Here is a 15961-nt window from a genome sequence, read left to right as displayed (position 1 = left end):
CTACCTGAACCACCAGCTTCTTACATTATCTCTTTAAAGCAGAATTAATTCATATAATTTTGTCAAGTCACCTGGACTCAACTCTAATCTGAAAGTTCTTGAATATCTGTGGTATCACCATTTCTAAGTAGCTCAGCAGTCTAATGGTCATAACTAACTTAATCAGCCAAATATGAAATGTTTGATGCTGCCATTGTAGGAGTCAAATTCTTAATGTATTTATAACTTAATAAATTGCAATTCAGAGTTATGACACCAAGTTAACTTTGCTCCATCCCTTTTTAGTTGAGGTTCCAGATTTCTGCTTCAGGTTGGAAACTGCCAATGCAATGTTCAGAGCATGTTCTACTCAAAAGTCACATCTTAACTTTCATAGCCACATGACAGACCAAGCCACATTTGCTCGTTTACATTTTATTATCATTGTTATTACTAATAAATCAATAGAAATTGAATAACAAAGGAAAAACCTCAAGATAAATAATTTCTTCCTTGTGAATTCAAACACATGCATACACACACATCCCCCTCTGTGTGTTACTTCCTCCTCACATTCTGTCCTACGGTACAAATAGTTACACAAAAGTCTACAAAACGCAAGTAGCAGACCCCAGCTGTGTAAAGCTCAGGCTGATTCTCAGGCTAGATCACCAGCTTCTCCACGCTAAGTGTACTTGTGGTTTCATCCTCTTCATTTGACCCAAAATATCCTGGGAGGTCCAGCATCCTCTGCTCAGCCTCAGTGAGGCCAAATGACGTATTGTCATAGAAGGCAAACTCAGGGTGAGTGGGGAAGCTTTGACACTTGTCTTTTCTACACTGAGAAGGGCTCAGAGAACTGACCCTCTGGTAGTTATCTTTGGGGGATGTGGGAGAAGACTGCTTCCTTGAGACACTCTTGTGACTGGGGGACGGTCCCCGACGAGCTCTGTGGGGCTCTGTTCTCTCAATTCCTGCCACTAATCCTGCCTGGTGATCCCCAAGGTCTGGTTTCCTCAAGGGCTGCCCCAAAGTGTAGGATTTAGGGAGAGGGTTTAATGGACCACGGGTTCCACTTGCCTCTTGGAAATGCTCCAGTTTTTCAGGAAACAGGTGGGCACCTCGACTCTGAGGCCTAAATCTGTCCTCTGCCTGCTCGCAGGTCCGTGTCCTAGAGCTGTAGGCAGGGGCCTGCCGTGGAGTCAGAGTGGACATGCTCCTCTCTCGGAACGGCCGGGCCTGCCTGGTTTCATGGAAACTCGCTGTCCTCCTGAAATGGGCGTTCCTGGCATGGCTCCTCTCGGACGGGCCCCCTCTGCTGCCCATGTGCCTCGCCTGTGACTTGCGGATCAGAGTCTGGCTGGGGCTTATGGCACAACTGGCCTGAGTCACATTTAGATCCAGCCTGGAGGGAGGCCTTTCCCCGGCACTGACCACAGGCTGCTCGGGAAATGGGGATTTGATCCGGAACTTGTTTGCTGCAGCTTCTTCCGGGCTTTCCAAATCTAAGGGAGCGCTGGGGGCCGCATCAATGGCAGTGTCTGTCAGGGGACTCTGAGACACGTGATACACTTTGGTAGTTTCCGTCAGACCTTTCTTTTTCATCTCCTTTAACTGCTGCTGGGCAAGGCGGTAGCTGAACAGAGGTGGGATTATCTTCTGGGCGTTGGACTGGAAGCTCTCGCTGCCAGAGGCATCGTCCTCGGGAGGTACCAGCCCGCTCCGCCTGTAGGTCAGAGGGATGCCTGTGTCCCCTGGACTCCCCGTGGGCCCGTCTCCCCCATCCGAGAAGCTCCCGCGCTGCTCGCTCAGCTCGCAGATATTCTCCTCGTCCGAGTTCTTCCGGAAGCTGGGGGAGTGGATGGAGTTGTGTCGAGCAGGTGTGCTGCACTTGGCTGGCCGGCCGAACCTCCTCCACAGCGTGATGAGCACAGTGGCAATGATGATGAACAAGCACAAGGATATACCAGTGACAGTCACGATGTTGTTGGACTTCACTGGACCCTGGGGCTGAAGAGGAGATGGGCTGGATGGCTGGAAAGCTGCAAAAAACAAAACAAAACAAACAAACAAAAAACACAGAGGAACAGATGTATTTTTACTTTTTCTTTTTCTTTTTTTTTTTTTTTTTTTGAGATGGAGTCTTGCTCTGTTGCCCAGGCTGGAGTGCAATGGTGTGATCTCGGCTCATTGCAACCTCCGCCTCCCAGGCTCAAACAATTCTCCTGCCTCAGCCTCCCAAGTAGCTGGGATTACAGGCATGCACCACCATGCCTGGCTAAATTTTTTGTATTTTTAGTAGAGCTGGGGTTTCATCATATTGGGCAGGCTGGTCTTGAATTCCTGACTTGTGATCCATCCGCCTTGGCCTCCCAAAGTGCTGTGATTACAGGTGTTAGCCACTGTGCCCAGCCCAAATATGTATTTTCTAGTATTGTTTGCTCTGCACGGTTTTAAGGTCTCTGAGTCACTCACTCTAATTATCTAGCAGTTAAGGAATGATGGAAAATAAACAAGGACTGGGATTTCTGGTCTTACTTATGGATTTCTGCTGGCAGCTGAAGCCAAACAAGATCACCAAAAGGGAAACACTGCAAAAACAGAGACCCACAGAAGCGAGGTGACCTGGTAAGCCATAATCAAGGTGACTCCCATGCTCACCAGCTCCTGCTGGAATTGGCCTCCAAGTTTCCACACAGAAGTAGCATGTAGAAATTTTCTTTTTCTTTTTTTTTTTTTTTTTGAGACAGAGTCTTGCTCTGTCGCCCAGGATGGAGCACAGTGGCACGATCTCGGCTCACTGCAACAACTTCTGCCTCCACGGTTCAAGTGATTCTCCCGCCTCAGCCTCCTGAGTAGCTGGAACTACAGGCGCATACCACCACGCCTGGCTCATTTTTAAATTTTTAGTAAAGACAGGGTTTAACCATGTTGGCCAGGATGGTGTTGAACTCCAGACCTCATGATCTGCCCACCTCAGCCTCCCAAAGTGCTGGGATTACAGGTGTGAGCCACTGCGCCCAGCCAGAAATTTTCAAGATAAAAGTCAGTGTTCATTTAGGATAATGTAAACGTGGTACCTATTGTTAAATGTACCTCTGAGAGGCACATCGGAAGTATAAAATGTGAAATGCAAAATGATTTAGGTAGGCCAAATTTAGGTTCCTACATATGTACATCTTAAGGGAAATTAACTGACGAAAGTAAGACTTGGCAATACATAATACAACTCATTTCCCCCTTCTATTATCCAGAAATTGTCTTTCCTAAGCGTTAAAGCCTCTGCATTCTCTCTCTTCTATTTTCAGCCATCCACTCCCCTTCCTACCTTCCACTGTGAGGGGTACTTTTCTTCTTTTTCCCTCCTCAAACTGGTTTGTCCCACGGTCATCAAAATGTTTCATCATAATGCAGGCACCACCTGGAGCCTCCACCTGTACTGCCACCGAAACACCTGGAAACCTGAGACCAACTAATGCCACCTGACCCTCCCCTCTCTTTCCCCTTTGGTCACCAGTCCTATGGCTTTTTTTCCCATGTTTGTGTCACCACCACCAGCTCTGTGCTTCATCTTCTCCACCCGTCCTCCCACTGCCCACTCTTTGTACTGTCCCCTAGGGGACAGCTGATTACAAATTCCCCAACATCCCTAACTACTCCACAGAACACCACCTTCACCTCCTTGTCCCAACTGAAGCCAGGCTACCCTGCAGGGCATGGTTTCCCCCAACCCTCTCAGTGGAAGCTGTCACACATAGTTTCTTTTCCTTTTTTTTTTTTTTCTTTTTTGAGATGGAGTCTTGCTCTGTCACCCAGGCTGGAGTGCAGTGGTGCGATCTCAGCTCACTGCAAGCTCCGCCTCCTGGGTTCACGCCATTCTCCTGCCTCAGCCTTCCGAGTAGCTGGGACTACAGGCACCCACCACCACGCCTCACTAAATTTTTTTGTATTTTTAGTAGAGATGGGGTTTCACCATGTTAGCCAGGATGGCCTCGATCTCCTGACCTCGTGATCTTCCCAACTTGGCCTCCCAAAGTGCTGGGATTACACATACTTTCTTTATAAGTAAACAGGGCAAGAAGCAGAGTGTGTTCCCCAAGCTCATTCCTATTGCTCTTTCCAACCTGTGCTCTTTCACCTCCATAAAAAACTTACATTCCTTTGATGCCCATGCCATCCTTGCCAACCACCGTTCTACTCCTCCCTCAACACCATCATCTCCCAACCTCCTGCTAGCCATCAGTCACTCTAGCACCTGGGTCCCAGCCTCCCTCACTATGCCAGAGCTAGGACCATCCAGGTGGCTTCAGGTCCATCCAACATATAGTACCTTCCCACTCTCTGCTCCTCTTCTAAAATCTTAAACCGCTCAACCCACTCTCTAGCTGTGTTCACCACTCTCACTCACTCACTATTACTACATTAAGACTTCTGATTCTCCAGCCCTCCATTTTCTCCCATCTGCCAGACACTTCCCAACCTCACTTCTCCCCCTAACCAATTTACAACCATGATCCATTACTGAAACCATTTTCCTTCCAACAACCTCAATTCTCTTGACCTCTAATACTGAGCTATACCCCTTCCCCTGCTCTGCAGCAGAAGTCTGACCCTAGACATGTGAACCTCAGACACGTGAATTCCTAGCTGCTGCACTGGTGGAGAAAATAAACAACCATGCAGGTCAGTGCCCCTGCACAGTCACAGCACCCAACCTCAGCTGCCCACAAATCCTTCCATGGGTCCCCTAAAACACCTGCTTCCAATTTCACCACTTTCTTAAGCCGCCTATCCAATCCACTTCCTTAGCACTCTAACAGGTCACACACACACAAAATAGAAGCCATCAGGCAAGTACATGCCCAGCTTCTTCTGCAATCCTCCTCTGCCCCATAAACTTATTAGCAGCCACACCTCTATTTACCTTTTTTCCACATAATCAGTGGGAGAACTGTCCTCCTATAAAAGGTGAGGCCACAAGCAAATGCTTTCTAGGACTCCTTTGTCCAGGGGCATCATTCCTCTGCAGCAATTATCTCCAGCTGCTCCTCTATTAGCTCCTTTTCCTCAGCACATAAACATACTCAAGCTCTTTGCACTTTAAAAAGACCCTTCTCCAGCCCTCTCACGCTCTCAGACCTATCTTGCTCCTTGTCTTCCCAACCATGCTTACTGAAAAGAGGGGTCTGCATTTGCTTACTGCTCCTACATCACCTGTCTCCTGCAACCTATCCCCAAGATTCCAATTAAACAGTTCCCACCAAGGTTATGAATGACCTCCCAATAGTCAAATTCAAAGGAGTTCGTTCTGCAGCACTGGCTACTGTTATATAGCTCTTGCAACTCTCTCTCTCCCTTTTGGTTTCAATGAGAACATTCACTTATGTAATTTAGAGAGAAGAGCATGAATTTTAGATCCAAGGAGAGCTAGAGTCCATTCCTGGCTCCACTAGCTCTACTATCTCCATTGGCTGTCCCACCACCTCCATCTCAAAATGCCCAAGACTCACCATCTTCCCCTACAACTTGTGCTTCCTCTGATATATCTGATCTCAAAGGAATGGAATCACAGTTCACACAGTTGCCAATACTAGAATCCTGGGTTTCATCCTTCATGCTCCCTCTCCATCACTTGCCACATACAGAGTCTGAATCCTCCTCTCCCTCCATCACCATTGCTGGCACTTTGTTTTGCACATAGGTTCCTGAAAAATTTTTCTCAACAGGTACATCTGCTGCCATGCCTAACCTTCTGATTTATACGCCTTGCTACAACCAGATAGAGATACCACGAAAACACAGGTCCCAACCTTCAAGGCCCCTCAGGATATTAATCCCGTTTACTTAGCTGGCCTCACGTCTCCCACCCCTCCCTGGCACACTATCATCCAGACACACTAAACTACTTTCAGTTCTCCAGGTCTCTTAATGTGCCATCTTCCCTGCCTTCATTCATTGCTCCCTTTGCTAAAACTCCCATTTTCACCTACTTCACCTGACACCTCAGCTTCCAAACTTCAGCTCAAATATCACCTCCTTGGCCGGGTGTGGTGGCTCATGCCTGTAATCCCAGCACTCTGGGAGGCCAAAGTGGGTGGATCACTTGAGGCCAGGAGTTCGAGACCAGCCTGGCCAACATGGTGAAGCCTCGTCTCTACTAAAAATACAAAAAATTAGCCGGGTGTGGTGGTGTGCACCTATAGTCCCAGCTACTTGGGAGGCAGAGGCAGCAGAATCGCTTGAACCCAGGAGGCGGAGGTTGCAGTGAGTTGAGAGCATGCCACTGCACTCCAGCCTGGGCAACACAGCAAGACTCTGTCTCAAAAAAAAAAAAAAGTATCACTTCCTCCAAGACTGGAGATGTTTTGGGCTTGGATTGTCACTCCTGAAAGCTTTTATAGCAAGCTGTGGGTACATTTTTCATTGCAGGCCCTATAATATTGTACTGAGTATTAAGCCTGTTTATGTGCCTTCTGAGCTACTATAAGCCCCTTCAAGACAGTCATATCTTATTAATACATTCCCGACCACAGTCACAGTAACTTGCATAGTGCTCAATAAACACTAGTTTAACTGATTGATTCATTCCTTCATTATTAAAAAGGCAATAGCAAAATGATCAATATTCCACCAGATGGAACATCAGTGCAACAGCAATTTAATTATACTACTCTCTTGTTGAATAAGATAGACCATATAATGTAGAACTACATTCAGACCTTGGCATAAGAACATTCTTTTAAAGCCAAACCAACCTCTGAACTCCCAAACAAGTAAAAACAGTTGAATGATGAAAGGCTTTTTCCCTGATGTATCACTTCCTTCACCTGCAGTGGCTGCTCATGACAGTGGGTAGCAGCACTGCTATTACACACCATGAACCTCTTCACTTGACTCTGTTATCTTTTTACTCTGGCTGGCTTCCTTTAAAATCACAGCTGGAGAAAAGCCCAAAAGCTGCTGGCCTCGCCCATCTCTATCTCTAGTTTTTCCTCTTTCAGCTGAAGTAAAGGAGATTGTTGATGCTATGCAGCCTGTGAATACATCTTTACATTTCCAAAGAATGGAAAATAGGTTGACTAGGACAAAGAGCACACTTGGAAGAAATGATCATTTTTATCTACATAAGCAAAATATCTGAGGACCATTTACAGTAGGGGCAGGAAAGTCTGTAGGACTTACCTTTTTGCTAACTTAGAATGCACAAATTTCCAGTTCCTACTCAGTATTAAAGAATTAAGATGCCGGCTGGGCGTAGTGGCTCTCGCCTGTAATCCCAGCACTTTGGGAGGCCGAGGCAGGCGGATCACCTGAGGTCGGGAGTTCGAGACCAGCCTGACCAACATAGAGAAACCCCGTCTCTACTGAAAATACAAAAATTAGCTGGGCGTGGTGGCACATGCCAGAGGCTGAGGCAGGAGAATCGCTTGAACCCGGGAGGCGGAGTTGCCGTGAGCCGAGATCGCACCATTGCACTCCAGCCTGGGCAACAAGAGCGAAACTCCGTCTCCAAAAAAAAAAAAAGAAGATGCCAGAATATGACATAATATCACATTTCTCAAAAATGATTGTTAATTCCAGGTTGTTGATGCTTCTTCTAGAAAGCCAGATTGGCCTGTATATAAAGGCAAGGTATTCAAGATCGATAGCTTAGCAAGAAGTCAAATCCAGTGCCCCTACTTTCTAGCTTCATGATCTTGGACAGGCCACCCACCCTCCCTATCCCACAGGGTCCTCATCTGCAATGTGGAAATAAGAATATGCCTACTTTATGTGTGCAAGGTCCTTAGAAAAATGCCTGGCAGGCAGTAAGCTCTCAAGAGGTCTGAGCCCAGCATAATGATACCTACCTTGTGGAATTACGGTGAGCCTTAAGTGAGATAATGTATTTTAAGTGTTGTCACACAGCAGATAACCAATTAATGGTAATAACAATAAATAAATATTGTCACATATAAAAGATTAGTAGTCACCAGTGGCCACTGAGTTTAAATTCATCTGAGTGTTATGGAACTCAGATATGAAATGTCTGAACACATGATCCCATCCCAGAATTGAGAGAATAAGGTGTATTTGAGGGAAGTTATACACAAGGAAGGTGCTGTGGAAAGTGAAGAGGACTTATAAAGAAAAGAGCAGACAGAGAAGAGAGCCTTAGACAACAGTATATCACTGAAGAAATAATGGATTCAGGGTGGGGCCTATGAAAGGCAGATGGAGGCTACGAGAAGAGGAAGCTACAATAAGAAAAAAAAATAGGAGAAAGAATAATGTCCTAAAAATGCTGGAATGAAGGGAACAGAGCCTATGATACTGGCTGGAAAAATGATATAGCAAAAAGGATTTTCTAAGGCCACAGGTGGGGACACTGGCTGAGATGTTGCCAGGTGCCTGTGGTTTGGGCTAAAAGGTACTCTGAGATCCAAACACAGAAAAGCACATAACTCCTCCATATCCCAAAGAAACAAGGAACTAAGATGGTCTTTTAACCTGGAACTGGAGAGTACAAGGACAAGATAAAATCCTTGACACAAGGACTTTTATCTAAGAGTCAGGACCAGAGCAGAGGCTGGCAAAGTAAATGTGGATTGTCTGTCAGGAGGCGGGATGGTGTGTGGAAAAAGCAAGGACTATTCAGTGTGTAACTCGTGGTAAATGAACAGGATTTAGCTCCACAAGCTGGGGCAAACCTAACTGAGCCGTGTGAGCAACATATCTATAGACTATTTAGATCAAATACTCACTGACCAGCTACTAGTATGTGCCTTGAAGACGCTTAGAAGATGCAGGAAAGGCCAGTCCTTGGATGACAGCATGAAGAAATGTCCCTCTGGGTAGGGGCAGTAAGGAATAACTTAGGCCACTCAGGGTATAGGACAGGGAGTCTTGCCCCATTTTGACAAATAATGGTCTATGTGGTCCCCTGGCTTTTCTGGGTTGATAGGGAGAAAAATTAAGGAAAACTGTTTTTCCACAGTTTTGGTGGGGAGAAACAGAGGGAGAAAAAACAAAAAAAAAATCTTATGAAGAAATGATCCTTTCCCCATTTTTTGCATTTTTAGAAATTATTTAATATGTCTGAATCCTTAATATTTCCTTATTATTTCCTTATCTTCTACAGTGGTAAATCCCATTATCTCACTGGTAAGCTACTCTCCCAGCTATTCCCAGTCTTAGATACACTAACAAATACAGGGTTAGTACAACCAACAGCAATCACAGAGCATTAATGAGTCTACTCCTGATCTTAGACTGGTAACTCTCAGGCAGGCCTGGGTTCAATATTCCTTCTGATGAAGGCTCTGAGGAGAGACTCCCGAAGGAAGCAAGAATACCTACCAGCACACTCCTCCAGGGAACACAGGGAGGCCTCCAAGGACATTCCAGGGCAGCCAGGACTGGAGGGGAAGGAAGTGAGACACACTCGGCGACGCTCTCTGACACCATCCCCACATGTGGCACTACACTGGCTCCATGGCTGCCACAGTCCCCAAGTTTCTGCAAGGATATAAGTTATGCTTTTAATGCTAGTTCATTTGAGAATCAGTATTTAACTGCACCCAAATGAAACAGCAAAACTCAAATCTCAGGTCTTGAAAAGCCCGTGAGTTAAAGCGTTCCCAGAAATGAAGAAAGCTGAAAAGAGTTGCTCCTAACTTTAAAACAAACAAAAGCTGTATAATTTAAAAATCTTAACCTTTCCAGAACCCAAAAAAGAGCTGAGGTCGCAGGACAACTAACTATGCTGCAATATAAGGAAAGATAGCATCTTCCAAGGAAAAATGAGATGCAACTCTTGTTTACCAGGGGCAGACACCAGGCCGCATACAAGGTGGTAAGAAGAGTTCACTTAAAAATGTAATGAACTGCCAAAAGCCTAGTGGACTAGCACAGAATATAGAACCCCTATGACTCACATACACAAGCAGAATTTATACCCACTTGCAGACTCTTCTCCACAGATCTCATGAAATACAAGAAGCACTGGGGGCAGATGCAAGACCAGACAAAGCCTCCCTCATGGTGGAGGCCCAAGGAGGGAAGGGGCAGCACTGTGGAAAAGACACAGAACCTCACCTGTCCTCTCTCCATTTCCTCTAGTGAATAAAAGCTTCAACCACTTGGGGAAAGGCCTCAAACCCTATTATCCTAAGAGCACCAGTTGATATCAACTGCTTCTAGAGAATGGAAAAAGAAACTCCTTCACCCTTGGGGAAGAGCCAAAAATATCCTGGACCCAGACTATTAGAGATCGTCTACCACTGGGGAGGGGCAGGATCATCAAGAAGGTCCCATTCCTGAAACTTAGGAACACAGCACTTGCCTAAGACTGAGGCTGAACTAGTACAAGGGAATGCCCTCCCTCTACTCCAGGCTAGCAAGTGCCAAATATCAAATAACAACAGTCTACTTCTGGGGAAGAGGCATAGCAAAAAATGAAAGCCTCTCTGATGTGCAGGCTCACACCTAAAGCTGAGGGTGGGACAGAAGCATGGAGAAAAACCCTATAGTCATGCAATGCCTTCCCTAAACACAAAATAACACTAGAAAAATGTCAAATGTGATAAGCACTGAGGGTAGCCATAACAATGGTAAAAACCCAAACATAGCTCAATTCTTTACTATATTAACCCAATACCCAAACTAAAGGCCTAGCAAAAACAGAGGTATGACCATTTCCAGGCATAAATACCTCCATGTCTATAGTTTCAAACAAGGTGTCCAGCTTTCAACTCAAAATTATTAGGCACAAAAAGCAAGGAAAAAAACCATAAAACTATTAAGAGACAAAGTAATCAAGATAACCAGACTCAGAGCTGACCCAGATATTAAAACTCTCAGAGAGAGAATGTAAAATAGCTACGATAAATATGCCAAAAACTTTAGTGGAAAAGGTGAACAAGATGCATAAACAGATGGAAAATTTCATCAGACTGTTAGAAACTAAAAAGTCAAATGGAAATATTAGAATTTTAAAATATGGTAACACAGATGAAGAAGGCTCATCAATAGACTTGACACACAGCTGAGGAAAGAAACAGTAAATGTGAATACAAGTAAATAGAAATGTCCCAAACTAAAAAACACAATGAGGAAAAAAAGAGTACATAAAACAGAATAGAAGACCTAAGAGCTGTGGGGCAATATCAGACTCCCATACATGTAATTGGAATACCAGGAGAAGAAGATAGAGTAGGACACAATAAATAAGTCCAAGAACTCTCCAAAGTTAATGAAAGACTCCAAACCACATATCCAAGATGCTCAGAAAACACCATGCAGGATAAATACAAAAAGCAATACTGTACCCAAACTGCTGAAAACCAAAACCAAACCAAAAAGTTTGAAGGCTGTGGCTGAAGGGTGGGAGAATATACCACCAGAGAAGAATGACAATAAGAATTACAGCTGACTTCTTGACAAAATTATCCAAGCCAGAAGATAATAGAATGTCATCTCTAAAGTACTGAAAGAAAAAGCTACCACCCCAGTAAAAAAAATATATATATATGTATATATATATTTCAAAAATAAAGGAGAAATAAAGACTTTTTCAGAAAAACAAAAATGGAGATCATGCATGTATTACTAGCAGTCCTTCAATACAAGAAATGTTCAAAGAAATCCTTTGGGCAGAAAGAAAATGTTACCAGACAAAAATCTGCATTTATATAAAGAAATGAAGAGTGCTGGCAATGGTATATATAAAGGTAAAAATCATTTTTCTCATTTTTAAATGCTCTAAAATATCACTGATAGCCTAAAACAAAATAGCGGCAATGTATTATTTGTTTTGTTTTTGTTTTTGAGACAGAGTTTCACTCTTGTTGCCCAGGATGGAGTGCAATGGTGCGATCTCAGCTCACCGCAACCTCCACCCGCCTGGGTTCAAGCGATTCTCCTACCTCAGCCTCCCGAGTAGCTGGAATTACAGGCACGCGCCACCACATCCAGCTAACTTATGGTATTTTTAGTAGAAACGGGGTTTCTCCATGTTGGTCAGGCTGGTCTTGAACTCCCAACCTCAGGTGATCTGCCCACCTCGGCCTCCCAAAGTGCTGGGATTACAGGCATAAGCCACCACAACTGGCCGTATTAAGTGTTTAATAGCATATATAAAGTAAAATTATGACAACAATCACACAAAGAATGGGAGGAGTGAATTGGGAGTGCATTGTTCAAAAGTCCTTATACTACATGTGAAGCAATATAATACCTGGAGGTAGACTGAGAGTAAACATATATATTATAAACTCTAGGACAACCACTAAATAACACTTTTTTTTTTTTTTTGAGACAGATCTTGCTCTGTCGCCCAGGCTGGAGTGCAATGGCGTGATCTTGGCTCACTGCAACCTCCACCTCCCAGGTTCAAGCGATTCTCATGCCTCAGCCTCCCAAGTAGCTGGGATTACAGGTGTGTATCACGATGCCCAGCTAAGTTTTTTGAATTTTTAGTAGAGACGGGGTTTCACCATGTTGGTCAGACTGGTCTTGAACTCCTGATCTCAAGTGATCTGCCCTCCTTGGCCTCCCAAAATGCTGGGATTACAGGTGTGAGCCATGGCGCCCAGCCCACTAAATAAATTTTTAAGGTATAAACAATAAACCAATAGTGTAAAGTAAACCATTAAAATATTCAATTAATCTAAAATAAGGCAGAAAAAAAGATGAAAAAACAGAATGGATGTAACAAATATAAATCCAGCAAAATAAATCCAACCATATAATGATAAAACTAAATAATCTAAACACTAAGTTAAAAGACATAGATTGTCAGATTAGATAAAAAAGCACAATCCAACTATGTTTTTTTTTAAAGCCCACTTTACGTATAGAGACATATATATATATGTTAAAAGTAAAAAAACGGAAGATATGCCTTATGAACATTAATCAAAAGAAAACTAGAGTAACTACATTAATATCAAACAAAATAGACTGCAGAACCAGGGATATTACCAGGGATAAAGAGCAACATTATATAGTGATAAAAGGGTCAATTCAGCAAGGAACCTTAATCCTAAATGAGGATGTACCTAACACCGGAGCTTCAAAATACACACAAAACCCTCCCAGCCATTATTGATTGATAAATGTGAATTTCTCATCCAAGCAGATATGTAATCACTGCCAGACTCATTTATAGGGACTCATTTACTCATTTATAGGGAAATGAGTAATTTCCCTATAAATAATTATTCTGGTAGTCATGGTGGCGCACTCCCGTAAATACCAGCACTCTGGGAGGCCAAGGCAGATGGATCACTTGAGCTCAGGAGTTTGAGACCAGCCTGGGCAACATAGCAAAAACCCATCTCTACAAAAAATGCAAAAATTAGCCAGGGATAGTGCCTTGCACCTGTAGTACCAGCTACTCGGGAGACTGAGGTAGGAGGATCGCCTGAGCCAGGGGAAGTCGAGGCTTCAGTAAGCCATGATAACACCACTGTACTCCAGCCTTGGCAGCAGAGTGAGACATTGTCTCAAAAAAAAAAAAAAGAATTATTTTAATAATTCTGTCTATCAGTACCCATCCAACCCCAAGATCTATCAGATCTTGCCAACACTGGCCACCAAAACACACTCTGCATAAAACACTCTCTTCATCCTTTATGGACAGAAACTTCTAATGCAGCCAAAGGTATACAAAGCACTACAAAACATAAAACGTGTAGGGCAGATGCATTCTCAGGTGAGCCAAGTGGTGCAATCTTTGGAGTGAGTAATGGAATATGAGTTCTTTACAGCAATTAAAAGGATTTTCACAAGAGTGGGAGGACTACAAACCAGTATCCTGGACCAACATCAACTGAGATGTGCTAATTATGTTCCATCTAGAGGTCCAAGTGAACACAATATTGGTTCTGTGCCTCCAAGATCACACTGGAGCTCCTCATACAGCATAACAATGAGCTGGCTTTGTCTTCAAAGCTTCAGAGATGTTCCCATACTAAGCTCTCCTGCTTGAAAAGCTTTGAGAATCTCCTATTAAAGTCTCTCTGAGTTATAGTATTGTGATTTATTTTGGGAAAATCTACTGGAAATCCGACTACTGTAAAATCTGAATTAAAAATTAAGTCAATATATAGTTTATCCCTCTCCATGCTCATATTTAGGACCACAAAAGGCAGAATTACACATGCTAAGAATCTTTTGTTATTCCTTCTGAACTCTTTTACTTTATATAATTTATTTAAGTGCATAAAGTCATTTGTCAAACTAAAAATAAAAATTCCACTAGTGAGGATCAGAAAAAAAATCAGTTTTGATTTTAAAAAGTATATTTGTTAGATTAAAAAATTATATGTATATATAAATAATGGAACTCATATTCCATTACTTACTCCAAAGATTGCACCACTTGGCTCACCTGAGAATGCATCTGCCCTACACATTTTCTTTATGTTTTGTAGTGCTTTGTGTACCTTTGGCTGCATTAGAAGTTTTCGTCCATAAAGAATGGAGAGAGTGTTTTATGCAGAGTATGTTTTGGTGGCTAGTGTTGGCAGGATCTGATAGATCTTGGGGTTGGATGGGTAATGATAGACAGGGGACTTAGAATAATTTTTTTTTTTGAGACAATGTCTCACTCTGCTGCCAAGGCTGGAGTGCAGTGGTGTGATCGTGCCTTACTGAAGCCTCGACTTCCCCCTGCTCAGGTGATCCTCCTACCTCAGCCTCCCGAGTAGCTGGTACTACAGGTGCATGGCACTATCCTTGGCTAATTTTTGCATTTTCTGTAGAGATGGGTTTTTGCTATGTTGCCCAGGCTGGTCTCAAACTCCTGAGCTCAAGTGATCCATCTGCCTTGGCCTCCCAGAGTGCTGAGATTTACAGGGGTGTGCCACCATACCTGCCAGAAGTATATATATATAATTATCTATATCTATATCTATATCTATATCTATATATATATATATATATTTTTTTTTTTTTTTAGATGGAGTCTTGCTCTGTAGCCCAGGCTGGAGTGCAGTGGTGCAATCTTGGCTCACTGCAACCTCTGCTTCCCAGGTTCAAGCAATTCCCTTGCCTCAGGCTCCTGAGTAGCTGGGACTACAGGCACGTGCCACCATGCCCGGCTAATTTTTGTATATTTGGTAGTGATGAGGTTTCACCATGTTGGCCAGGATGGTCCTCAATCTCCTGACCAAGTGATTCACCCACCTCGGCCTCTCAAAGTGCTGGGATTACAGGCGTGAGCCACCGCAGCCGGCAAAAATCTTAATGTCAAAAAAATCTCATTTTGAAATGTTGTGTTCTTTTCCCTTGAAAGTAAAATCTAGGCCAGGCACGGTGGCTCACGCCTGTAATCCCAGGACTTTGGGAGTCCGAGGCAGGCGGCTCACAAGGTCAGGAGTTCGAGACCATCCTGGCTAACACAGTGAAACCCCGTCTCTACTAAAAATACAAAAAAATAGCCGGGTGTGGTGGCAGGCGCCTGTAGTCCCAGCTACTCAGGAGGCTGAGGCAGGAGAATGGCGTTAACCCAGGAGGCAGAGCTTGCGGTGAGCCGAGATCACGCCACTGCGCTCCAGCCTGGGGGAGAGAGTGAGACTCCTCTCAAAAAAAAAAAAAAAAAAAGTAAAATCATAGCATGTAGGATACCAAACAATAAAACAAAATGAACATTTAAGCTAAGCTTTTATGTCTCCATTTCTAAATCAAATTAATCAAACAGTAAACACAGGAAATCACTCAAAGCAATGATCAAATTTAAGTAGGCAAATATTTGTAAATGTCTTAAGTAACTCCATCTGATCCCTGAGATCTCCGCTAATAACTCTGAGGAAAATACTTGGCAAAATGGGAACTCATTAGATAACTGTAGTTCATATGTTAGAAATGAAGAGCAAAATGACCAATACTCCAAATAGTCCTACTTCACCAATGAAAGGCTGTTTTGTTTTGTCTTGTTTAGACGTCCATACATGTGCTCACACTACATAACAAACCTGTTTGTCCAGGCTAAATGCCT

The 15961-nt window shown here is 43.6% G+C and overlaps 1 protein-coding gene across 4 annotated transcripts in view; it reads right to left on the bottom strand.

Annotated features, from left to right (window-relative positions):
• Nucleotides 1-398: 398 nt before the first annotated feature.
• THSD1 (thrombospondin type 1 domain containing 1) overlaps nt 399-15961 on the bottom strand; it is a 29711-nt gene continuing 14148 nt past the window's right edge. For 2 of the 4 annotated variants that reach the window (XM_055359919.2, XM_019039572.3), the window contains exons 4-5: nt 9319-9477; nt 399-2021 (exon numbers count right to left, since the gene is read on the bottom strand). In XM_055359919.2, the coding sequence (XP_055215894.2) occupies nt 643-2021; nt 9319-9477 (1538 nt within the window). In that variant the 3' untranslated portion in view covers nt 399-642. The remainder of the gene's footprint in view (nt 2022-9318; nt 9478-15961) is intronic. The other 2 variants (XM_055359920.2, XM_019039574.3) reach the window with 1 other exon arrangement.

The sequence above is a fragment of the Gorilla gorilla genome, chromosome 14 (assembly GCF_029281585.2).
Source record: "Gorilla gorilla gorilla isolate KB3781 chromosome 14, NHGRI_mGorGor1-v2.1_pri, whole genome shotgun sequence".
Lineage (NCBI taxonomy): Eukaryota > Metazoa > Chordata > Mammalia > Primates > Hominidae > Gorilla > Gorilla gorilla.
The sequence above is the reverse complement of the archived record's forward strand: the minus strand, read 5'-3'. Positions and strand labels throughout refer to the sequence as shown.